This window comes from Gopherus evgoodei, chromosome 2 (assembly GCF_007399415.2).
Source record: "Gopherus evgoodei ecotype Sinaloan lineage chromosome 2, rGopEvg1_v1.p, whole genome shotgun sequence".
NCBI classification, from domain to species: domain Eukaryota; kingdom Metazoa; phylum Chordata; order Testudines; family Testudinidae; genus Gopherus; species Gopherus evgoodei.
The window spans coordinates 94,127,907-94,154,537 of record NC_044323.1 but is presented as its reverse complement, the minus strand read 5'-3'; the positions used below and the strand labels follow the sequence as shown (position 1 = coordinate 94,154,537).

The 26,631-nt window shown below is 39.9% G+C and overlaps 1 protein-coding gene across 1 annotated transcript in view; it reads right to left on the bottom strand.

Annotated features, from left to right (window-relative positions):
- Positions 1 to 211: 211 nt before the first annotated feature.
- RALA (RAS like proto-oncogene A) overlaps positions 212 to 26,631 on the bottom strand; it is a 41,737-nt gene continuing 15,317 nt past the window's right edge. Inside the window, exons 2-5 of the mRNA XM_030551391.1 lie at positions 11,779 to 11,929; positions 9,941 to 10,149; positions 5,195 to 5,369; positions 212 to 2,120 (exon numbers count right to left, since the gene is read on the bottom strand). Of these exons, the coding sequence (XP_030407251.1) occupies positions 1,998 to 2,120; positions 5,195 to 5,369; positions 9,941 to 10,149; positions 11,779 to 11,892 (621 nt within the window). The 5' untranslated portion in view covers positions 11,893 to 11,929 and the 3' untranslated portion in view covers positions 212 to 1,997. The remainder of the gene's footprint in view (positions 2,121 to 5,194; positions 5,370 to 9,940; positions 10,150 to 11,778; positions 11,930 to 26,631) is intronic.

Genomic DNA, 26,631 nt, shown 5'->3' with positions numbered 1-26,631 from the left:
GGTAAACTGGTATTACACAAAATGCAGCACCTATTACTCAGGTCTGTTCTCTAACTAACGTAGAGTTAGGGTAGAATTCAGTTTGGTTTACAAATGGTAGAAAAAACATCTAGGATACTCAGTTTTATGACTCCATGACTGATGGTGTCAGTGGCCATATTAGAACACAACTTAGTTTTTTTTTTTTTTACATCAATTAACATTGCACAAGTACTTAAAAAATGGAAGTTTATTTGTCTTTCAATGGCTCAAATAGCAAATAAAAAGAATTGGGTAAGGCATCAGCCTAAGACAAGTGACATTTCTTCTGTCCATTAGCTTCATTACACCTCAGTTCCCAGTACACAGTTCTCAAAGCCAAGTCAGCGTTAGTGATTAGACTCCCTGGTTAAATACACTGAAAATGAGTACACAGTAAAGATGAAGACTGGCCTACTTGGCTATAGTTACATGAGTCACTTTAATTTTGCACATGGTAGTCTACTAAGTATGCACAAAATTCCTTATGGATAAATATTTAACAGGACAAGTGTAATTTTTAAAGAGTTGAGTCTTTACAGTATCATTTGTTAGCGTGTAAAGTACACGTTACTTAGTTTGCTTGAATGCATTTTGGACTGTCAGTTATTGGTTTACATGTGTATAAAATAGTTTATGGAATCAATCTTCCCGTTCCTTCTCAAGAGAGTCCAAAAGCCTCAAATCCTGGCTTACTTTTAGCAAGAAGATACTTAACACTGTACTAGTGTGCTAGTATTTGTTTTCTGAAGCAGCTGAGGCAATACATTTTATTTGGAGGAGAATTTGGATGCAGATAGTACGTGTTTCTGTACTGCAAAGCATATTTGATAACATTAACTAGAAAGAGTTGCTACAATGCTCCCCATTATGAGCACCAACTAGACTAAACAATACAAAATCTTCAAGTAGCTTCCAAACCACCACATCATGGTCCCATAGCTTAGTATCATGAGGACAAAGGAAGAAGTTACTGATGACACCAGAATTTCCCAAACACCCTAATGCAAAACACATTAGCTCTACTGAATGAGCTCCACTCTGCCCAACTCAGGGAGTTAAAAAATCCCAACACCTACAGACATTAAACTACTTGCAAAACGGTAAGTGGTAAGTGCCCATTTCAGGCTTAACTGCCATACAGCCTTGTAACCTCAATCGTACATGTAAATTCCAACGCCTTTAAACTACCATATTGTTTATTAAATCACAGGTGACAATATGCTCTGGGCTATTCAAAATATCCCGAGTATGGCACACATTAAGATCAGACACTGCTAGCAGATAGCTAGTTACCAAGACTGTTCACAACTTCACTCCACACTAAAGGATATTCTCCCACATTGATGCATAGGGATGCATCAGTCTCGATGCATCAAGATGAAAATACAGCCTTAACTACGTAATCTGCTATTTCTAGGTTTTTAAAATTAAGGCATATTCAAATGTTTCTATTTAAAAATTTACACCACTTTAAATTAATCAGATAATGCAGACCCACATAGGAATGACTCAATATAACTGTATGCAGATACACTGCCTGAATCATTTTCTCTTCTATAATTTGCATAACTCATAATGGCAAAACAGCTGTATACCAGGTTGGTATGTTCACAATTGTAATTTGCAAGGCAGTAGAAGACAAGACAAAGTTGAAGATTTAGTGATACAAAACTTATGCTTTACAAGAAACCACAAAGTAATTCTTCCTTTGTTTACTGTTAAAGAAAGACCGCCTATGAAATACTACATTCAGAAGAACAGTGAAGGTAGGCAATTATGAAATGGGTTGAACTTTGCTTCTCTTGAGGCCACATTAAATTTTTTCAGTGAATTTAACTGTGCAGTTCCAATTCATGCTTTTAGTAATACATTACCATTTCCAAAATGTTAAATTTCAGTCATTTAAGCCTTTGATGGCATGCTTATAAATTATGGTTATTAGCATGGTCAAGGAAGGAAAGGAGTTGGGCCTTTGATTATAAAATGCAACATCTTTCTCTGATCCTCTTAGCTAGGCTTTTCCTTTTCTTCTTTCCATTCTTCTCTTTGCTGTCTTCCATCTTTCTGGCTCTAATTTCTCTCATTAAATCAAAAAATACCTAAAAAGAAAATCAAAGTTTACATGTCAATGCACTTATCTAAATTAACATGCCTTCATGTTGTAACTTTACATAAATATGATTACTTGAGATCATGTGTTTGGATCAGATTCAGCTAAATACAGTACATCTAGGTAAAAGGGATACGTCAGCCCTAAGCAAATCCTGCAAGAATTATCCTTCTTTCTAGTTTTCAAAAGGATACGCAGGGTTTTGGGTTTTTTTTTCCCTGATTAGGGAGTGAAGCTACCTACCCCCTATCATGACTGAGCTGCATGTGCTCCTGAGTTGCTTATGAGCTCCCTAAGCACAACTCTGCCATACCATGCCCCCATGCATGAGATTTCCATTTCATACTAATCAGATGGAAGAAAAAATCCTTTGCATTTCACATTACAATACCACACAGATGGTGAAGACAGGCAGAAGTTAAACATCTAATTTGCAAAAAGTGTCATATTAGATACTTACAACAAAACATTTAGTATCTGTTTTCTGGGGTCATCCATATTTTAGTCTAAAAATGCAATTAGTTCTATTGAGGATTGGATATACCCATATTCTGGAGGACCCAGTATGGTCTCCTGAGATTAGAGTTCATAAGAAACCACCAGTCTAGAAACAACTTAATTATCCAATGCAAACTGATGGTTATCAAGCCTCAAGTAAACAGTCTTTAAAAGAAATCACCCTTAAGTTACAGCTCAAAAGCAAGTCTTTTGGAAGGCGAATGGAACTGCACGTTGGAGAAATTTGAGACCTCTACACGTTCAGCTCAGAACGCAATTCTTCAAGAGCCCATTGTCAATTCAGGCTTTGATAAGACTCTGCTTCTAGAAGACTCCGTGAAATGGCCACCACCACCACAAAGCATACAGGGTCACTGAACTGGTCAGCTTCCAGGTGCTACTACAATGTTATTCTCACTTTTGCAAATGGACTTTAGACATGAGAGCAACAAACTGCCCAATTCTATGCAGTTCTTCTTTTGGCAAGAAGTTCTCTATGCTCAACTAGAGCAGAGTGCGCTAGAAAACCATAGTACTGTATATCCCACTACAGTACTCTTGTTCCATAGCTATGTTCTACATAGAATTACATTTAAGAAATTAGTATGTGATCCAAGTGATGATTAAAACAATGAGCAAGACTGTTACCTGTATTACACCTAACGTGTTTGAGGAAAGAATATCTAGGTTTCCTTGACAAAAATCAGCACAGCTATATACACTATGAAATTTTCATTAAGATAAAATGGCCTTTACTTCTAACTATGATTTGAGTTACCCATGTATCTAAATCTGTGCTATGAGAGTGACATAATCGTCCACTTGCTTAAGTAAATGATACAGTATTTAGCTGCCTATTTAACCTACTTCTGCAAATGCACTTAAGAGCCAAGAGCCTTCCTGGCATGTTGTATAGCTTTGCCAGCACATCTCTATTGTGGACCGCAGAACTCAGACTCTGGATGACTGGAGACCCTTGTGTCACATACCAAGCTATTCCTTTGATTTGTCCACTGCCAGGGATCTGTAATTTACTCTACTTTTTGTGAGCTGGTTGCCATTTCACCACTAGGTCTGAAAAACTTCAAACTTGTAATGGCCATTGTTTAAGTGGTTATAGAGCTGGAGATATAGTTCCCTTTATGGCAGGTCATGTGTTGAACTTGAGAGAGCTGGAGCATTAAAGTAAAATTTGTTGTGTGTCATTAAAAAGATGCACAGGTAGATTGTGTCTGAACTGGCAATTTTGTAAGGTTATATAGATTGATACCAGCTGCAATTCCATGCACCAAGAACTAGTACATACCAATTTCTGATCTACCGAAGTTTGACCGGATTGTGTTTTGCTGCATGTAAGTGAACTGCACCTAGCCACTGACCCAAAGACGCTAAAATTACCATTTGAAAAACTGTTGCATAACCAGTTGCTCTAGTTAGGAGTTAAAGAAAAAGAAAAACAAATTGATGGTAGACAATTATTCCAAAACAGTCCACCTTCCGTGTTAGGCCATCAAGTTGCAACTGGTGACCTGACTGACATCTTAGATATGACGATTTCCACTGGGGATTTTTCAACAGAGTGATTAGATTTGTATGTAGGTCACCAGAAAGGAGAGGTTAGCACATTAATCTATGCTACTTAATCCCCTTGTCTCTTAATACATTTGCTTTCCACAAGGCAAAATACTGTTAGCAACCAGATACTGTGCATTTCAAAACAGTTACTGAAATTTAGAGTGCAAGACATTTTAATTCTGAACATGAAATTTAACCAGTCTTACTTTTGGAGACCAGATTCAAGCATTGTCCCCCATCTCATTGCTTTTGCCTCAAAATAAGATGGTGACTATGCATGTCTTTTCTTGCCCATTTCTGAACAAGGCTGCTTCTGTGTCCTTTGACCCTCATGCTGCAGCTCTCAGTACATTCTAAGCTATGAAACATTCATCCTCTCTCTTGCCCATGCCCAGATATCCTCTGACTGAGGAGATCAGAATCCTTCCCCTATAAAGCCATTCAAAATGTCAATGAACAGCATGCCAGCATTCTTTCCTTCCTAGAGGCTACCAGTCTCCTGGTCACATTCAAAAATATTTAGAAAAGTACTGAAAAACAAAAAACGTCTAGGCCAAGATAGGCTGTCTCAAGGAACTGGTAATGAGAATCAAACTGTCACCTCCGGAACTACCCCTTCCAAATCTAGCCAAGTTTGTTAAACTGTCACCATCCAATGGCTGAACTGGTAGTCTGTTCAGTTCCAAACTGTTGGGAAAGAAAGAGTGCATGGAAACTCAGCTATCACACTTGAGGGTGCCCCTTTAGAACACAGTTGAAGCACACTGAAGGGGCAATGCAAGGAAGTTTATAGTTCCACTATCATTGCTGTACCCGTTCAGTGGTTAAAGGAGATACAGTTCTCTACAGCAGCTAGTCCAGGATTATTCACAAGAATTAAATTTAGCTTTTCATGACATGTGAAAGTGGATATGGAAAGCAGTATCCATGAAAGATTCAGGGCTTTTACAGAACCTTGGTTTTTAATATTTTGTACTTAAAGGTCATTACCTTGTCAACATTAGCTCGCGTTTTAGCAGAAGTTTCCACATAGTTAACATTCCACTGATCAGCTCTGTTCTTTGCTTCCTCTACAGAAACTTGCCTTTTGTCTTCCAAATCTGATTTATTACCAACTAGCAGAAAGGGAACGTTTTCATCTTCTTTTACTCTTAATATCTGCTCCCTGGAGGAGGAGGAGGAGGAGGAAAGGAAGAACATTAAAATCTACAGAGGTATTATTCCCAGAAAATTTCACAAAAAGGTAGCATTTTTAATTTTTACCTTGTTACAATAAATGCCCATTTACTTTTTAGAAAGTTTAGAGGGTGTGCAGTGTGCATCTGCATCATTGTTCACTCGAACTATGATCCACTATAATCTTTTCAGCAGTACTAACCACATAGCCAGTTATTCCCCATTTGGGTAGTTGGGCATTTGATTTTTCCTTCCCAAGTGTAGTACTTGGTACTTATTCTTACTGAATTTTCATCTTTTGATTACATGACAAATTGAAGATTTGGTATGTAAAGATGGTTTTGAATTCTAATCCTGTTCTCCAAAGTGCTTGCAATCCCTCCCAGCTTGGTGACATCCACAAGTGCTCTCCATTCCATTGGCCAAATCATTAATAAAATATTTAATAGGATCTGACCCAGGACAAACCCCCACAGGACCTCATTAGATATGCCTTCCCAGTTCAGAGCCACTGATAACTCTGAACAAAGATCCTTCAATCAGTTCTGCACCCTGCCTGCTAGTAATGTCATCGTGTACTTGAGCTGTTTCAAGAATTAACCTACAAGAAACTCAGACCATGCCAACATCCTGCTCAAATCCTCTCTGAAAGCAGACAGTTCTAAACAATAAGTTTCTAGATGAAGACATACAAACAGGAGTTTTAAAAAAAAGTGTGAAATTCAATTGCATCTCAAAGCACGGACGTATTATGCATGTTAGATAAATTGGATATTCCCTTTAATAACTAAGGCATATCAGTTGCTACAACAGATTCCACTCAGTTGCATGAAGAAAAAGCAGAAGAGAACCTGCTAGCAACCACTAAAAATCCCACATGTATAGCACAAGTGTATACAGCTTCTGCAAAAGGGAATCTGGGAAAAGTGCCCTGTTAGAGCTCTGTGCCCTGACCAGCCACAGTTTTACAGAAAAAGCAATCAAGTTTCCAAACTTCCTGTCACAATGTCCTTCTTTGGTGTTCTGCTCACTATCATTCCTTCAGATTGATCAGGAATGCCCAGGAGCTCAGATGCAGACAGCTCCCAAACATGGCATGGTAGTGTTCTTTTAGCATTAATACTAAACTGTGAAACCTGCTCTAGAGATTTCTTCCAATAGACTATTCTTTGTCTTACAGAAGAGCTGAAAAGGATTAAGTTTTCTATCCTGCAACCCCTCCCCTCCATGCCCAATCACAAATATCAAGGGTTGGTCTCTGTTTCTGCTGAGTGTTTCAGCATATATATTGCAAATTCACTTTAGCTGAAGGGTAGTGTTTTTCAATCTTTAACAAACATTCTTTGTCTGAAGCTAGTCATGTTAAGTAAATGTTGCACTAACACTGTTTTGATGACTAAATTTCTTCTTCTATATAGCTCAGCGTGTCATTTCACTAGTTCTAGTCAATTTTGCACAGCAGACAAGATCTGACATTTTAATTTAATAAGTAGTTGAAAACCATTCACGCCTCCCTTATTTGTCAAAAGCATCAAGAAAGGACACACCCATATCCCCTCTTCCATTCCAGGCCACCTTTAAAAAAAAAGTTTTCCTTAATATATTCTGATTTCCAGTACCAATGTTGTTTTGACCCATGAAGACTGGTCTAGTAGGCACTTACTGTGTTAGTGTTACCCCATTCCTAATCTCTCTTGTTTTAGACTGGAAGTGGAGCCAGAGACCATTTATGATTGGTATAGTGCTTAACACACATAGGCAATCCAGTTCTGCTACTCCCTTGAGCACTTCAGACACTTTTCACAACATTAAAATGTTTCAAAGAGGTTTTTGACCTTTGACTTGCCAGTTTAACTGAGCACCTATAAATTACTAATGCTTATTTAATGCTTAAGTTATCATTTCACTACTACTACAATTATGTAACCTATCACCCATACTTGGCATTTCCTACTGTGCTGCATGCCTGAGAGCATTTTTAAAATTAATATACAGTTCATATGGTCAATAAGGCATATATTTGTATTGATTTTGCTTCTACAACACTTCTAAAATAAATTAATTTCAACAAAATGAGTTTCCTTATCCAGATTTCTGGCTGGGTTCTAGAAAATTTAGGTATATTTAGTGTCAGATTAATTAAAGAAGGGACTCTTACTCTAAATAGGGATGCAACAGGTTCTTGTTTCATTAGACCAAGCTGAAGTAGTTCTAGAGCAGAGGTTCCCAAACTATGGTCTGCAGACTACCAGTGGTCCACAAGCTCCATTCAGGTAGTTTGTGAATAGTTCCCTCTAAGGTGCATGCATGGATGGCTGCACATGAGAGAATGAAGGGTCACTCACCTAATTAGCGGAACTGCACAGGCTTGTCTCCACTAATTAGGTGCCTGAGCCCCAGAGAAGAGACAGGTGTAAGGTGAGTTGGTGGCCTTAGGTGTAATGGGGGCAGGTGGGAGGGGACAGTGAGGTGAGAAAAGGGGATGGGGGAATTTGGAATGTGCAGGGTTGCAGCAGCCTGAGAAAGTCAACTTTTCCCAGCCCCAGTTTGGGGGCTGCCACAGCAGGAGGGGGAGAGAGGGCACATCCATAGCATTAGAAAGGTAAGACTGCTAGTATTAAAAAAAGGAGTTGTGTGCTTTTTATTTGTAGAACAAAAAAAGATTAAGTTTTATTGTATAGCGCTTTTATCCAAAGTGTTTTACAGTAGTTCGCTAACAGTGCAAACAGTATTTGGAAAGATCATTAAGTGGTCTGCCAAGACCCTCAGTAATTTTCAACTGGTTTGCGTAAAAAAAGTTTGAGAACCACTGTTCTAGAGCATGTAGTAAGGAACTTGTTTCTGCAGCTACTGCTGAAGCCTAGTGCTATTTGCATAAATTACAAGACTCAGATTTTCTGTCTGCATGGTCTTTTTTTGGGGGGGGGGGGGGGAGGGGGAAGGGAGTGAATCCCTTCTGACAGGGAAACTTTATTGTAATATGTTGCTGCAACTGCCTTGAAGTTATAATGGTATCTACCATATTCTGAACTAAAGAAAGCTTCTTGCTCTTTAAAATTGCTTTGGCCTGGACATTCTTCATATGGTTTATTCACATCCTTTCAGATTGAATGGATGGTGATATGCACAACTGAAGAGGAAGGTATTTTCTTGACATTACGGTAGAATTTTAATTTAGCATCTTAATTATGGTTTTAGCAATAGTATCATACCATCCATTAGTTTCATCCTCAACTCACAGACTCCTAGTCAGATCATTTCCCCTCACTTGAAGAGGATGCATCAAAAGATTGACTGCTTGTGCCTTGCATTTCTTCTGCCCTATTACCAGTTTGGAACCTTGTGGGCTGTCTCCCCAGGAAACTTACATTAGTTGCCCCTGGAATTTTGACACTCTTCCAAGAGAAAACAAAATATCTATGAAGAGCTATTTACCCCTTTTCTTGGCCTGGCCTTGCTACATTGTCTGGGGGAAGTTTGTTTTGTTTATTTTGAAGACGCTGGTTAAAATGGAATGTCTACTTAGTGGTTTTTGATGGCACTTCGTTTCCAAATACAGAAGGCAAATGTTTAACTCAACTGTTGATCCCCGGCAGCTCCAAATGGTGGGGCTTGCAGGATTAAACAAGATTGCATCAACTATACTTCAGTACCTTCAACTCAAATGCTTTTACTATTAAGTAATCTCATTATCCTTAGAATATTGCTTCTATTGCTGTCCATGGTTATTGATGTTCATCCAACCACCCTCACGAGGTGGTTGTGAAGTGCTGTGTAATGTTGCCAACAGTAACTATTGTTAGAGCCAATAATACCAAGTCTTAGAGTATGGAAAGCTTGTTAGCCAGAGCTCAGGAATTTGGAGGATAAATCCTGCCACATGCTGCTCCCCAGGATACTTAGTTTCTGTTTGAAAACTGAATGTGTGACCTTTTGTACTACATATATTCTAGCACATAGCAGCCAGATGTGCAGTCACTGGCCTCTGTTTGCTCCTGTTGGTACTTGACAGGTTAAACAGAGAAGAGAACCAAAAAAGGAGCATGGTATAGAACAATGGGTAGAAGCAGCAGAGAGTAAAACTAACAGCCCTGGGACAAATGAAGTTTAGGATACAAACTGCACAGCAGCTGTGCAGCCTACAAGACAGTCTGGTGCTTACTGCTATCAGTAACTATGGTCAGGCCCACCAGTTTGGATAGTAGTGCATCTGTTTACAAGTCAGTTTAAGTGCCAAAAAGCCACTGAATTACATAGGAAGGCAGCTTTTTTTGAACCCTGACAAGTACCTGCTCCGACAGTAGTACTAAAGATTTGTTTCATAGCATCTTAAAGACGTGCCAAAAATACCTGATCAGCATAGGAAAAAACACATGGCTGCTGTAAGTCTTCAGATGTCAAGACAATACACAAGAGTGCAGTCTATTCAAACTTTCATAGCTATGAAACAGCAAAAGACTACAATAAAAGTTATTGTGTAAGAGGAATCTGACAGGTGATCAAGATCTTATTTTATGAACTCACAAAAATATATTTAAATGTGTAATTTCCTCAGTTTACCTGAAGTCTGCTGTAGCTGCAAAAGATTCCAGCTCTGTGATAGAGAAGACGCACAGAAATCCCTCTCCACTTCGGAAATAGTTATCTCTAATTGCAGCATAGTCCTCCTGGCCTGCTGTATCCAATATGTCTATTTGGACCTCTTCCCCATCCAGAACTACCTTTTTTCTGTAGCTGTCTGCTTTGGTGGGTTCATAGTCTTCCACAAACTGAACACAGAACAGTATAGGATAAAACCATATTAATATTCCCAAATAAGTGTTGAAACTACACCATCTCCATCTGGATTTTTAATGTAAATACATGATGAAATATTTTTCTGGGTCAGTAAAAGCTACATTGCTCATTTATTCAGGCCAGAAGAGTATCTATATTACAGTCACATGAAGACTTGACAAAATTAAGTCAAGCCCATCTTATGACAGCAAAATAAGATGCTCTTGTGAGCTGTATGGGCACTAGAGGTTTTCACTTCCTGCTATTACCCCCAAAACAAAATTCACACAATTTAGGGCCTCTTGTCTCAGTTTCTATAGTTTTCTAGAGTATCAGCAGCATACTTTTGTCTTGGGTAATATCAGAATGTCAAGCTGATTTTGATCAGAGTTGGAATATTGGTTTATATTTCTTACAAGTACTCAAGTCACTTAAGGGTACGTCTATACTGTACACTCCTTATGGTGGCATTTAGAATACATACACTGCACTTCCCTTTGGCATGAACATAAAAAGCAACATAGACCATGAGGCACTGCTTAGGCAATAAACACATGCCTGAATCCTTAGGGTATGTACCCTATGTGGCTTTCTATATGCTCAAGCAGCACTGCCCCTGTCTACAGCGCTATTTTTAGCAGTGTAGTGTCCCCCTGCCTCCCAAGCCTTTCCCCAACATGTGTAGCTACACACTGCACTGTGGATGCAGCTAGCTTTTCACTGTGGAGTATAGCTATGCAATACCCTACACTGCCACCAATGGTGCACATTACAGAAGTGACCCAAGACTATTTGTCAATGCAAAATACTACCACTGATTGGCTAAGTGGTAAGGGAGAACAGGAATCCTATTACTAATCTCTCTCTCAAAGAAGTTGAGCAGCACCCCAATAGGTGTGCTACACTTCTGAACCAAGTCTCCTTGATAAAGCTTGTCTAGAACCCTGTGCAGATACAAAATCTGCATCCAGATATCCTTGGAACCCTGCAAATCTGTGGATATCATTAGAACATACAATAGTTGTTTATACAAAGAGTCTGGAAAGGATTACTGAAGACTGGGAGAAAAGCACACTAGCTTCTGCAACAGCACAAAAACTAGATTAGAGTTACTCATTCCAAGTATGCCCTCAAGTATGATCAAGAATTTGTAAATGAAGAGACTGTTAAAGCTGAAATAGTCAAAACGAACTTAAAACCTCAGTTTTGATAATAGGAGAACCAAAGCTTTTTGAAGAAGTTTAAAAACTTGAATACAGCTCCAACAACATTAGTGACAAGGCTCAAATAAGGGAATACTACTCAGTGAGCTGTAAGAGGGCTAATTGACAGGGGATTTGAAAAAATTGGTGATTTATTGCCCTTTTTGAGATTATAAATCAAGTGAAAGTGTGCATTCAAGAAATCCCAAACAACCACCCCAACATTTTTATATTCAACTTAATGGGTAATTCATATAATAAAGCTTTCAATTCTTCAAGCTAGTTTATTTGGAATTCTTCAAGAACTAGTTTTAAATGATCATACCAATAAACTTAAAGCTACTTAGCCCTTTCATCATCATTTCTTTCTGAAAATGAAGTAGGATGCAAAACATTTTTATTGTTAAGTTGGATTCTTACCTCATCATACATGAATTGCAGTGTTAAGGCAGATTTTCCTACGCCACCACTTCCCACCATGATTACTTTGTGTAAAGCCAAAGAATTCTGACTTTTGGGCTTATTTGCAGCCATCTTTGGATTGCAGCTATTTGACAGAAGTAAACAGAATCTAGAAAGGGGTAATAAAGTACTTCCATTAGTTAGTGCTTGTGTACTGTTTAAACAGATTACCAGTAAAGTTTCAGGGACATATGTATTCAAGGAACTTGATTCAGTTGTTACCCTTAGTTTTCTTTTAGTGAAGGTAGGGTGTGCGCCGCATGTCTATCCGGTTCCTACTATCTTCACTACAATGATGCTGGAGATTTTTTTAAAAAGGTAAATCAATAAATAGCAAGGAAAGCCCTCTCCCATGAAACAGCAGTGCAAACTAGCCAAGAGTTAGATATTAAAATATGTCACCTGCTTGTGGAGTGCAGCAAGAGTCATTTGTATGTTTGTAAAACTAGAAACACTTTTAAACAAGATCTGACAAAAACATAAGTCAATATCACAAGAAAACAAGCTGTACTCCATCAAAGGAAGGAAGAGAGAGGTTTGTGGGAATTTACAAGTTCAATAATAAGTACTCAAAATATACTCCTAGTAAATTAAGAGTGCAGTTAGTGTAGTCTTTGAATGGAAAACGAAAAACCCAGATCTGAATACAACTTAACTTCTTACCATCAAATGGCATAGTTGTGGCAAAAAAAGGTGGAAGAGCTAGAAGTATATTTTGGTTTAGAACCAAATCAACCTGCACTCTTATGATGCAAAATGCTACTACCATGCATCCAAGTACTTAGCATTTGCTATTCGTGCCTCAATTCCACATCTTGTTACATGCATGTAGACCCCCTGCAACTCACTGACTTCAATGGATTCTGCCCATGCAAACAGTTGCAGGATTAGGACCCAATTGTGTACAGCAATGAAACTCATATGTATTATAGCAGGGGTAGGCAACCTATGGCACGCGTGCTGAAGGCAGCATGTGAGATGATTTTCAGTGGCACTCACACTGCCCGCATCCTGGGCACTGGTCCTGGGGGCTCTGCATTTTAATTTAATTTTAAATGAAGTTTCTTAAACATTTTAAAAACCTTTACTTTACATACAATAGTTTAGTTATATATTATAGACATAGAAAGAGACCTTCTAAAAACATTAGAATGTATTACCAGCATGTGAAACTTTAATTAGAATGAATAAATGAAGACTTGGCACACCACTTCTGAAAGGTTGCTGACTCCTGTATTATAGGAAGCCAGCAAGGGGTCATTCAAACAAAAGATCTTTGTGCTCTTTTAGTTCAGTCCCTTCCTGAGGGTTTAGGCGAGTACCATCCTGGCAGACTGGACTGTTCCCTTTAGAGTCAGCCAATGCACTCCTATATAGTAGACCCCCTCTTGTTTTAGAAGTGAAGTATTTCCATCTTTCTAAATATTAGTGTTTTGATCCCTTCACTCTCCATTGCTCCTTGGATTAAAATACCAAGTCTCAAACTCATCTTCAGACAGTGCATTAATGACTGCTACACTTCAGGGGAAGGGAGAGGATCTAGCACATTAGAGCTTTACAAGTTCACAGTAACTAGGAACTTAGCAAAACATGAATTAAAGTTTTGCTAACTAGCAAAGGTAAACAATGACAATGAACTTACTCATATGACAAAATAGTTTGGTTTTATGCAGTATTGTCATGTACTATATTATGAATGTGTACTGAACAGATTATGAAGACTTCCTAACACTACAATTAAGTTTCAGTGTAGAGTTGCCATTTTGTTTGCAGATTAGTACATTTCATTAGTTTAACTGCTAAGATAAAGTAATTTTCATAAGTGCATATGAACACTTCAGTTTGAGCCCATGTACTGAGAGGTTATTAAAAATGTAATATGGAAAATGTCAACTGAAGCTTCATTCCCAGGCTGTCTAAAAAAACCTGAGATCCTCTGGATCACATCAGTAACGCTATTCATTATGTTGTCAAAGAATTCTGAAAATGCAATTGAAAATTAAGTGGCTTAAATTGTTTCACCCATAAAGGTTATCTAAGTGAAGGAAGTCTGAGCAAGCTGCTGTACTAATTATAGATGTGAGGCAGAGTGACAGAGATATAGCAAATATATTCAGCTTATCTACACAAGTAAGGCATTAGTTACCCTTCCCACTTAGATTTACACAATCTAAAAAGACATAACACATTCACTAGTTAAGACATAGAAATTTTGTTGTACTATCCCTCAGCTGTAGATTGACAAGATTTCTCTGTTTACAGTCAATTTAGGATGAAGACATGTATACATTTAAAGCCTGACAAAAATATAAAGACACTTGTGCTGTAGCATAGTTGTAGCTTATGACAGCATAAGCTCTGTCACTCAGGGCTGTTAGTAAGCCATTCCCCTAAGCAACAGTTACACCAACGTAAGCGTTTGTGTGCACAGCGCCATGTCAGCGGAAGAATTTCTCCAATCGACATAGCTTCTGCCATTTGCAGAAGTGGGTTTTTATGCCTATGGGAGAGCTCTTTCCCATAGAGAGAGTCTTCAGACAGGGTGCAGCTGCGCTGCTGCAATGTTTTATGGGTAGACATGGTCTTAGACATGGCAAATAGGACTGGACATTTCACGCTAATCTGTATCTAAGAAAAATCTTTCCTACAGACACTGAGTAGTTCAGCTGAATTCAATGAAGCTACTGACATGCTCATGTTTCTGCAGGCCATAATCAACACCAATACCTAAGAAATTCTGATTGTTAGACTACAGTGTCTTTGAAGGCATCTGCAATACTTTAAATAGACAATCAACTAGGAAATTCACATTTGTCCAACAGTCTTATCTACTAAAGCAACACAACTTTAAGAATACTATACCTGGAAGTAAGAGAAATTGTTAATTTCACGTTACTCTGAGATACTACTTTGTAATTGTTCTCTATAGTCTAGTGTAAGGATTATTCTGCTTGCATATACATTGTAGAGTATTTGCAATTAAAATACTATCAAGGTTTTTTTTTGTAGTCAAGTCATTTTCAAAACCCTTGATATAGTTAGTGTCTCTTTAAAGGAAAAAGCACAACTGCTTGAATCAAGGAAATAGGTGCCAACTTAAATCAGATTGGCTAACCAATTAACACTGTGCTCTTTGAGTCACTCCATCCGCGTAGTTATTGCAGCCCATTTCAGGTAAGTACCAATGAATTGCATTCCGACAAATGGGTGAGATGTTCAAGATTAGATACAAGTTTTGCTATACCGAGTTTAAGTCCTACCAGAGAATTTAATTTTGTCATATACTATTACAATAGATCAAATTTTGCTGTGGAAAAGGGAGTTCCAAGGTCAGTATTCAGTTTTTGTATTAAGGTCTTAGTGATCCAGAAGACAGCAGTTAACTAAACTGGCATGTGCTGAACACCTGTAAGGCCTGAGGGATGAGTTAAATACAGTAGATTAAGAGTCTAGTTTGCATTCTTCCACGGAAAGACATTCTGGAACAAACTCCATGAGACAAAGCTGAAAAGCACCAATATTAGAAGAAACCTGAGAAACCACAGCAAATTATGGAGGTGCCTGGTAGCAGCTCCATACTTATGGTCACATTTGACAGAGGACTTATGGTGTTTCCTCTAGAACTAGGTGGCCAACTGGTGTAAAGTTTCACAGTTTTGAATTCACGTAGTTTGATTTTTATACTTCTAATAGTATAAAAATCAGGGCTCTGGCTGAAGTGTTCTCTGGGCAGCCCACTTTTTGTTGGCATAGAAAAAAAGTGTTATCTGCATAAGCTATGGTAAAGAGGTCTGTCCCAACTAGATCTGGTGCAATGGGTAGTTTTTCCAATGTTGGATTCAGGTCACTTAGCTATTATCCACACTAACTGAAAGCTTACACACTGCACACAAGCCTGATTGATGGGGGCTGGGCGCACAAAGCTGTATCATAAGTTACACTTGATTTCATTCTACAACAGAAGAGTTCATGTGCAGCTCCTGATGGAAAACAGACCTACGAGGAGGATAATGCAGTAGCTGACTGTGTCCATTTCCCCATTAACTATTAATAAAAACCCAGTAAGATTTTTTTTTAAAAAGATAAAAAAGCTTCATTTGAACCTTTAGAGTTGCCACAGACACACCCCTGATAAGCTTACAAAAGCAAGGAAATTAAGGCAAGACACTTATCACCACAGCGTACATCGTAGGGTCTGGTGCATTGTCTACCTGAGGGACATTTGCCTTCCCTCATTCCCTTCTGCACAGAGCCCTTTACCATATTTTTCTTCCCAATGTTAGATGCAGGTCTCTGAAGTAGCTGGCTGTGTTTGGAGGAAACAAGCCATCTAGTAAGGGCATACATATATGCAGGAAAGGTGAAAAATAGTAATACTTATGGTTGTGGTGTGTGGTATTGGGAAGGGGTGCATTTATGGCTGAAAAAGAACTCAAATCGGCTTAACTTAGTTTCCTTTTGTGGAAATAGGTATCCTGTGTAGCAACCATTACTGGTACTAAAATACAACACTGAATCAAGTCACAATGCTCACTCATCTCCTTATTCACTACAGAGACTCAGATCCTACCTCCACATTCTGTTCCATGCATCTCAATACCAGGAAAATGACAGGCCACAGTTCAGAGAACAGTGAAAAGGGCATCATCTAAACCAGAGGTTCTCAAACTTGGTTTGCAGCTTGTTCTGGGTAAGCCCCTGGCAGGCCACAAGATGCTTTGTTTACCTTTATTTAATGGTGTTAAATATTTTAACAAGTGTTTTTAATTGGGGGGGGTGCACTCAGAGGCTTGCTATGTGAAAGGAGTCAACAGTTCAAAAGTTTGAGAACCACTGAAATACGTTGCAAGTCTTCAGGAAATGTCCCTCTTTGGCATTATTGGGTAGAAACAAAGGTCTGATGGGGACTATTTAAAGAGACTGACTACATTGTGTTTAAAGCTTTATTAGAACCTATTCCTATAGTGCTTAAATGCATTAGTTACAGGAAAAATTTACAGACTATGAAATGCATATTTGCCTCTTTGATGCATGCCTAACTCTTGCACTAACAATTTTTTGAGAAGCACAGGCTCCAAAAATGCCTCCCAGTTTATCAGAAAAAAGTCCTCCCACTCAGCATGATGTTCCAATTTAGGTTCAACAAGTCCATTAGGAGAAAAGGTTGGGTACGTTAAGCTTTTTTTGAAGCATGATGCACACTTGTTAGTTTCAGAATCTTCTCATTTGTATGAGAGAATTCCTTGTATTAGACAATAGTAAGTAAGACAAAAGTTTCAGAAAACAACAAAAATAGAACTAGCTATAAATGTAGGCATCTGACCCATTGGGATAAATTACAATGTGAAGTTTATTCAAGTTTCTACAAAGATTTCTGGTAGGATTTTTTTCACATGAGTTGCTCAATTATTTCTTCTCTAAGGTCTCTTAATGCCCTATACCTGCTGAGATTAGTCTTCCCTTTTGGGCTATGTTCATAGGAAATTAGGCACACCCATTCTTTACAAGGACCTCATTCCCTTCTTTACTTGCTCAAGATGTAAACCAAGGAAACCCCTTTATTCATGGTAGTGATGCCATTTTTTTCCCCTGCTGGAATAAGCTCCCCATCTTATTGGGAAAGTGTCTAGAACAAATTGAGAACTCTTAGCTACTTTGGGATTCTCTTTGATTCTTCCTGTTGAAGGTAAGGGCCCGGGCAGAGACAGATGCACCGTGGAGGTGAATGCCTGGCTGCGAAGATGGTGTCGCCAGGAGGGCTTTGGCTTCCTCGACCACGGGATGCTATTCGAGGAAAGACTGCTAAGCAGAGATGGCCTTCACCTTTCGAGGAGGGGAAAGGCCTTATTTGCGCACAGACTGGCTAACCTAGTAAGGAGGGCTTTAAACTAGGTTCGACAGGGACAGGTGAGCAAACCCCACAGGTAAGTGGGGAACAACAGGAGGGAGCATGGGCTATAATGGCAGAGAGAAAGGAGGGTCAGGGCAAAGCTGGGAGGCAGGATCAAACCAGTATCTTAGATGCCTATATACAAATGCAAGAAGTATGGGTAATAAGCAGGAAGAACTGGAAGTGCTAATAAATAAATACAACTATGACATTGTTGGCATTACTGAAACTTGGTGGGATAATACACACGACTGGAATGTTGGTGTGGATGGGTATAGTTTGCTCAGGAAGGATAGAAAGGAGAAAAAGGGAGGTGGTGTTGCCTTATATATTAAAAATGCACACACTTGGACTGAGGTGGAGATGGAAGTGTTGAGAGTCTCTGGGTTAGGCTAAAAGGGGTAAAAAAAACACACAGGTGATGTCGTGCTGGGGGTCTACTACAGGCCACCTAATCAGGTGGAAGAGGTGGATGAGGCTTTTTTCAAACAACTAACAAAATCATCCAAAGCCCAAGATTTGGTGGTGATAGGGTACTTCAACTATCCAGATATATGTTGGGAAAATAACACCGCGGGGCACAGACTATCCAATAAGTTCCTGGACTGCATTGCAGACAACTTTTTATTTCAGAAATTTGAAAAAGCTACTGGGGGGAAGCTGTTCTAAACTTGATTTTAACAAATTAGGGAGGAACTCGTTGAGAATTTGAAAGTAGAAGAAAGCTTGGGTGAAAGTGATCATGAAATCATAGAGTTTGCAATTCTAAGGAAGGGTAGAAGGGAGTACAGCAAAATAGAGACAATGGATTTCAGGAAGGTGGATTTTGGTAAGCTCAGAGCTGATAGGTAAGATCCCATGGGAATCAAGACTGAGGGGAAAAACAACTGAGGAGAGTTGGCAGTTTTTCAAAGGGACGCTATTAAGGGCCCAAAAGCAAGCTATTCCGATCGTTAGGAAAGAGAAAATGTGGCAAAAAACCACCTTGGCTTAACCACGAGATCTTGCGTGACCTACAAAATAAAAAGGTGTCATAAAAATGAAAACTAGGTCAGATTACAAAGGATGAATATAGGCAAATAACAGGAATGCAGAGGCAAGATTAGAAAGGCAAAGGCACAAAATGAGCTCAAACTAGCTATGGGAATAAAGGGAAACAAGACAACTTTTTATCAATACATTAGAAGCAAGAGGAAGACCAAGGATGGGGTAGGTCCACTGCTCAGTGAGGAGGGGGAAACAGTAACGGGAGACTTGGAAATGGCAGAGATGCTTAATGACTTCTTTGTTTCGGTCTTCACTGAGAAGTCTGAAGGAATGTCCAATATAGTGAATGCTTACGGAAGAGGGTAGGTTTAGAGCAAGTAAAAAAATCACTTAGAAAAAAGTTAGATGCCTGCAAGTCACCAGGGCCTGATGAAATGCATCCTAGAATACTCAAGGAGTTAATAGAGGAGGTATCTGAGCCTCTAGCTATTATCTTTGGAAAATCATGGGAGACGGAGGAAGATTCCAGCAGACTGGAAAAGGGCAAATATAATGCCCATCTATAAAAAGGGAAATAAATACAACCCAGGAAACTACAGACCAGTTAGTTTAACTTCTGTGCCAGGGAAGATAATGGAGCAGGTAATCAAATAAATCATCTGCAAACACTTGGAAGGTGGTAAGGTGATAGGGAATAGCCAGCATGGATTTGTAAAGAACAAATCGTGTCAAACTAATCTGATAGCATTCCTTGATAGGATAACGAGCCTTGTGGATAAGGAAGAAGCAGTGGATGTGATATACCTAGACTTTAGTAAGGCATTTGATATGGTCTCACATGATATTCTTATAGATAAACTAGGAAAGTACAATTTAGATGGGGCTACTATAAGATGGGTGCATAATTGGCTGGATAACCGTACTCAGAGTAGTTGTTAATGGCTCCCAATCCTGCTGGAAAGGTATAACAAGTGGGGTTCCGCAGGGGTCTGTTTTTGGACCGGCTCTGTTCAATATCCTCATCAACGATTTAGATGTTGGCATAGAAAGTACGCTTATTAAGTTTGTGGACGATACCAAACTGGGAGGGATTGCAATTGCTTTGGAGGACACGGTCAAAATTCAAAATGATCTGGACAAATTGGAGAAATGGTCTGAGGTAAACAGGATGAAGTTCAATAAAGATAAATGCAAAGTGCTCCACTTAGGAAGGAACAATCAGTTTCACACATACAGAATGGGAAGAGACTGTCTAGGAAGGAGTATGGCAGAAAGAGATCTAAGGGTCATAGTGGACCACAAGCTTAATATGAGTCAGTGTGATACTGTTGCAAAAAAAGCAAACGTGATTCTGGGATGCATTAACAGGTGTGTTGTAAACAAGACACGAGAAGTCATTCTTCCGCTTTACTCTGCACTGGTTAGGCCTCAACTGGAGTATTGTGTCCAGTTCTGGGCACTGCATTTCAAGAAAGATGTGGAGAAATTGGAGAGGGTCCAGAGAAGAGCAACAAGAATGATTAAAGGTCTTGAGAACATGACCTATGAAGGAAGGCTGAAACAATTGGGTTTGTTTAGTTTGGAAAAGAGACGACAGAGGGGACAGGATAGCAGTTTTCAGGTATCTAAAAGGATGTCATCAGGAGGAGGGAGAAAACTTGTTCACCTTAGCCTCCAATGATAGAACAAGAAGCAATGGGCTTAAACTGCAGCAAGGGAGATTTAGGTTGGACATTAGGAAAAAGTTCCTAACTGTCAGGGTAGTTAAACACTGGAATAGGATTGCCTAGGGAAGTTGTGGAATCTCCATCTCTGGAGATATTTAAGAGTAGGTTAGATAAATGTCTATTAGGGATGGTCTAGACAGTATTTGGTCCTGCCATGAGGGCAGGGGACTGGACTCGATGACCTCTCGAGGTCCCTTCCAGTCCTAGAGAGTCTATAATAAATGTATTCTGGATTCAAGTTTACCAGAAAGCTCTTTCAAGTGGTTATACTGGTGTGTTCTCAAGCCTGCACCTCAGAACTCCCCTTTTGTGTACCTATGAACACAGTAAAATCTCAGTCTGGTATCCCTATCCTACTTAACCCAATATCTAATCTTATTTTGACTCCTTGAAAGCTAAGTAGTACAAAAGCATGGAGTTAGAAATTGAGACATTCTTGTTCGTGGACACATGACTACTGATGTCCAATTCCCCAGTGACAGAAAGATTTAGCTGATCACTGCATAGTTTAGAAGTAACTAAAAATTATGGAAATTCCTTTGCTGTGACTGTCTCGCAGCAAACCTGGACAGTTTTTTGTTGAGAAAACATGGCTGTGGAAATCTTAACCCTGCATATAAAGTGCAGGAAATCAAAGGCATTTATGGGATCAGTAACTGCAGAATGTTGTGGATGAAAATTACATTTTTAGTATCAGAGTTTACTTTTCAGTTACTGTAACACATTCAGGTGGCTTGTCAGTGCATAAAGAGGAATCTCAAATCTTAACATATATACTGAAGATAGAGTTTGCAAGTTAACAGGAATGGCAACCCGAGAATACTTATAATTTATATGACATTGCGAGAAATGGAAATCATTCAAACATCTGAATTGAAGCTCTGCAGGGAGTTTCCAGTTTGCTTCTCATATGTCCCAATGAGCAAGCTGTAAAGTTTCTGATGTCCTGCTATCCTATTCAGACTAAATGATACTAGCACAAATTTTTGGACTATTTTGGGTATCAGAGTTAGAGTGAAAGTTTCTAACGGCAATGGGGAAAAAAAAAGCTTTGTATACACTGGCTGCCAAAGACTGTATAGAATAGGTTTTCTAACAGAATAAAAAAATTTGCTTTAGGATAACACCTAAACACAAAAATCAAAAATTACACAGGCCATTTATTCACGGCAGGAGTTAGTTACACTGCTACAGAATGCAGTCCTTTAACCAGTTCTACTTCACAATTACTTGAAATTCTGGTAAACTGTCTATTGTTGGTCAATCAATGAAAGGTCAAATAGATTTCATCAAGTTGAGTGTAATATGCACAGCACAAAAACTATCAAACTAACAAAATTAAGCATGAATAATAAAATTGCAATTAATAGTGTGACTAATCATGCTGTTAAATAGAATTTTAAATATTTTAGAAGTTTTCCACATTTTCAAATATATTGATTACATTTTGTATTCTGTGTTGTAATTGAACAATGTTCACTTGATATTACTACAAATATTTGCACTGTAAAAAACCTAATACAAATTCTGTAGTGCAATCTCTATTGTGAAAGTTGAACCTGCATTCAAAAACAAAATGTAGAACTTTAGTGCCTACCAGTCCAATCAGTCCTACTTTTTGTTCAGCCACTCACTCAAATGTGGTTACCACTTGCAGAAGATAAGGCTGCCTGCTTGTTTACAATGTCATCTGAAAGTGAGAACAGGCATTTGCATGGCACTGTTGTAAGCCAGCATCACAAGATATTTACATGCCAGTTGAGCTCAAGATTCATATGTCCTCCCTGGATGCTATAACCACCATTCCAGATTACATGCGTCCATGCTGATGGGTGCTGCTTGATAACAATCCAAAGCAGTGTGGACTGATATGTGTTCATTTTCATCATCTGATGCAGATGCCATCAGCAAAAGGTCAATTTTCTTTTTTGGTTGTTTGGGTTCTGTAATTTCTGCATCAGAGTGCTGCTTTTGTAAGACTTCTGAAAGCATGCTCCATACCTCACCCTTCTCAGATTTTGGAAGGCACTTCATATTCTTAAATCTTGGGTCGAGTGCTGTAGCAATCTTTAGAAATTTGACATTGGTATCTTTTCATTTTGTCAAATTTGCAATGAAAGTGTTCTTAGAATGAAGATGTGCTGGGTCATAACCTAAGACTGCTACAACATGAACAAAATGTGGCAGAATGTGGGTAAAGCAGCACAGAAAACACACTGAACTCCTTGGGGGGAGAACTGTCACAAATTTAATTAACTTTTTTTTAAAATGAGTCAGCATGGAAGCAAGTCCTCTGGAATCATGGCTGAAAAGGTATATGAATCCTTAGCGCATCTGGCATGTAAACATCTTGCCATGCCAGCTACAACAGTGCTAGGCAAACCCCTTTTCTCACTTTCAGGTGAGATGGTAATTAAGTGGGAAGCATTATCTCCTGCAAACGTAAAAATCAACTTGTTCCTCTGAGGCGACGTCCAGACTACCCGCCGTATTGGTGGGTTAAAATCGATTGCTCAGGGATAGATCTCGCATCTCATCTAGACGCGATATATCGGTCCCCGAGCACGCTTATATCGATTCTGGAACTCCATCAACCCCAACGGAGTTGTGGAATCGACAGGGGGAGCCACGGACATCGATCTCGCACGGTGAGGACAGGTGAATAATCCGATTTTAGATAGTCGACTTCAGCTACGTGTTGCGTATCTGAGATCGATTTCCCCCCCCCCGTAGTGTGGACCAGCCCTTAGTGATTGGCAGAAAAAGTAGGACTGAGTGGACTTGTTTTACATTGCACTCAAAAATAAAACACAGTTAGGTAACAAAAAACACATACCTGTATAAGTTTTTTTTTCATGAAAAAGAAACTGAACTACAGTACCTGTATGAGGTGAACTGAAAAATATTTCCTTTATCATTTCTCCAGTGCAAATATTTGTAATCAAAAATATAAGTGAGTAGTGTACATTTTGCATTCTGTGTTGTAATTGAAATGGATATATTTGAAAATGTAGAAAAACATCCAAAAAATTTAATAAATTTCAATTGGTATTCTATTGTTTATCAGTGTGATTAATTTGAGTTTCATCGCAGTTAACTCAAGCGATTAATTGACAGCATCAGCATGCATCTGACAAAGTGGGTATTCAACCACAAAAGCTCATGCTCCAATACGTTTATTAATCTATAAGGTGCCACAGGACTCTTTGCTGCTTTTACAGATCCAGACTAACACAGCTACCCCTCCAATACTGTAACACACATGGGTATCTGATCTTGAATTATGAAAGTACAGTCATGTGGCCATGAAGTTAATCATGTTTAGATGCAAGAGGAAAGACCAAAGAAGGGGAGCATATAAATAAGATCCTCATTTGTTTTCCAGGATGAATATACTTAAACTAGGTCAAGACATGCACATTTGTTGCCCAAGCTTTGCTTCCCCTCTATTTGAACGGCAGGAAGTAGAGGCATGTGCAATCATCTCATTTTCTCAAAATTAGAGTATTGTCATAGTGTCATGAAAATAGTTTTATTCCACATCCCTATACTTACAAAAAGTTATGTCACGTTGACAAACTTCTGAAGACTCCCAATTGCTTTAACACTATTACTATTTAGTTTTCCAAAGTAATATGCTGGAACATTAACAGTTAGATACACTATGAATGCCCCAAAGTCAGGAACGATGTGAATTACTGACCACCACAAATATTAATACCAATATCTGTACTTTGCTTGAATGAAAAAGTTTAACCCCTATCAGACTAAATTTGAGGTTTAAAGGACCAACTTGGCTAATAGCCATGATGGACCTATCATCCTGAACTTTATTCTTTTTTTTAAAAAAGTACTACTTTTGGCCTTAACATCCCCTGACAATGAGTTCCACAGGTTGACTGTGCATTGTGTGAAAAATTACTTCCTTTTGTTTTAAGCCTGTTACCCAATTAATGTCTACCTCCTGATTCTTGCCCCTTTACAGTACACAAACACTTCCCTATTCACTTTCTCCACACCATTCATTATTTTAATAGATCACACTCATATCCACCCTTAGTCATCTTTTTCTAAGATGAATGGTGCCAGTCTTTCTAATCTCTCCTGATACAGAAGCTGTTTTGTATCCCTAATTTTTATTGCCCTTTTCAGCATGGTTTCCAATTCTATTATGTTTTTTTTTTTTAAGAGGGGATGACCAGAACTGCACACAGTATTCAAGATGTGGGAACATGATTTATATAGCAGCACTGATATTTTCTGTATTATCTATCCCTTTCCTAATGGTTCCTAACACTGTTCTTTTTTGACTGCTGCTGCACACTGAGCAGATGTTTTCAGGGAACTATCCATGACAACTCCAAGATCTCAAGTGGTAACAGCTAATTTAGACCCCATCATTTTGTACATAGTTGATTTTTTCTCCCCACATGCATAACTTAACACTGACTGTCATCTGCAATTTTTTCACCCAGTCACAAGAGATCCCTTTATAACTCTTTGCACTCAGTTTTAGATTAACGATCTAGAGTAATTTAGTATTCTCTGCAACTCTGCCACCTCACTTTTCACTCATTTTCCCATATCATTTATTAATATGTTAAACAGGACAGGAACCAGTACAGATCCTTGGGGGACCCTGCTATTTACTGCTTTCCATTGTGAAGACTGATCATTTAATTCCTGTCTTTTGTTTCCTCTCTTAACCAGTTACTGATCCATGAGAGAACCTTCCTTCTTATCCATGACAACTGCTTACTTTGCTTAAGAGCCTTTGATGAAGGCCCTTGTTTAATGGAGCTTTCTGAAATATCAAGTACACTATATCAGCTGGATCACCTTTGTCCACACACTTGGCACCCCCCCCCAACCAAATTCTCATGTATTAGTAAACATGTTCCCTCACAAAAGCCGTGAGGACTCTTCCAACATGCACAGCTGATAATTTTGTTGGTTTTGTAGTTTCCAATCAATTTGCCTGGTACTGAAGTTAGGCTTACAGACCTGAAATTGCCAGGATTGCCGGTGGAACCTTTTACTGAAAAAAAAAGTCAGCATCACATTGGAGAATAACTAATCATCTGGTACAGACAGGGCCGGTGCAAGGAAGTTTCGTGCCCTAGGTGAAACTTCCACCTTGCGCCCCTGCAGCAGCTCCCCACCCCCACCCCCACTCCCCGGCCCTGAAGTGTGCTGCCCACCCTCGTGGCTGCTGCCCACCCCCTGGCCTGAGGAGCCCTGCGGTACCTCCCCACCCCAGCTCACCTCTGCTCCGCATCCTCTCCAAGCAGGACTGCTTGCAGTGGAACCCCTGGGCTGGCGGCTGCCAGTGTGACGACACTTTGAGCAACTCTCCTGTTTTGCAGCTAGGTGTAGTTTCTGCCGCGTAACGTAACCATCTGTGCACCTGCTCAGGAATTGCTGCTGCCTGGTCCATGGGGTTGTCACTTTGTTACACCGGCAGCGGCATGCTGACTCAGGGGACCTCCCTGGGTTGCCAGTGGCGTGCCAGGGCAGCCCAGAGGATTCCGGGGGCCTGGGGTCTTCGGCGGCAGGGGGCCCTTCCACTCCAGGACCTGCCGCCGAAGTGCTCTGGAGACCTGCCGCGGGGCCCCTCCACTGCCGAATTGCCACCGAAGCGGGACCAGCTGCCGAAGTGCAGCCGGGTCTTCAGCGGTAATTCTGTGGTGGAGGGCCCCTGCCGCGGGTCTCCGGAGCACTTCGGCGACTGGTCCCAGAGCGGAAGGGCCCCCACATCCTCCCGCTGCCGAATTACCGCCAGAGACTGGGCTGCATGTCGGCAGCGGGTCCTGCTTCGGCGGTAATTCACCGGCGGGGGGTCCTTCCACCAGCAAGGACCAGAAGCAGCTCCAGGGGCCTGGGCCCCGCGACAGTTTTCTGGGGCTCCCGGAGCAAGTGAAGGACCCTGCTCCAGGGGCCTCGAAAAACTCTTGTGGGAGCCCCTGCGGGGCCTGGGGCAAATTGCCCCTCTTGCCCCCCTCTCTGGGCAGCCCTGGGCTGCCGCCGCCCTGACCCAGGGGACCCCCTGGGCTGCTGGCTGTGCCACCCTGACCCGGGGGACCCGCAGCTCAGACTCCCTCTGTCCCAGCAGCAGCGGCTGCTCAACCATTTAAAAAAATTGGGGGGTGCTTTTTGGCACTCCCAAATCTCGGCACCCTAGGCAACCGCCTAGTCCGCCTAAATGGT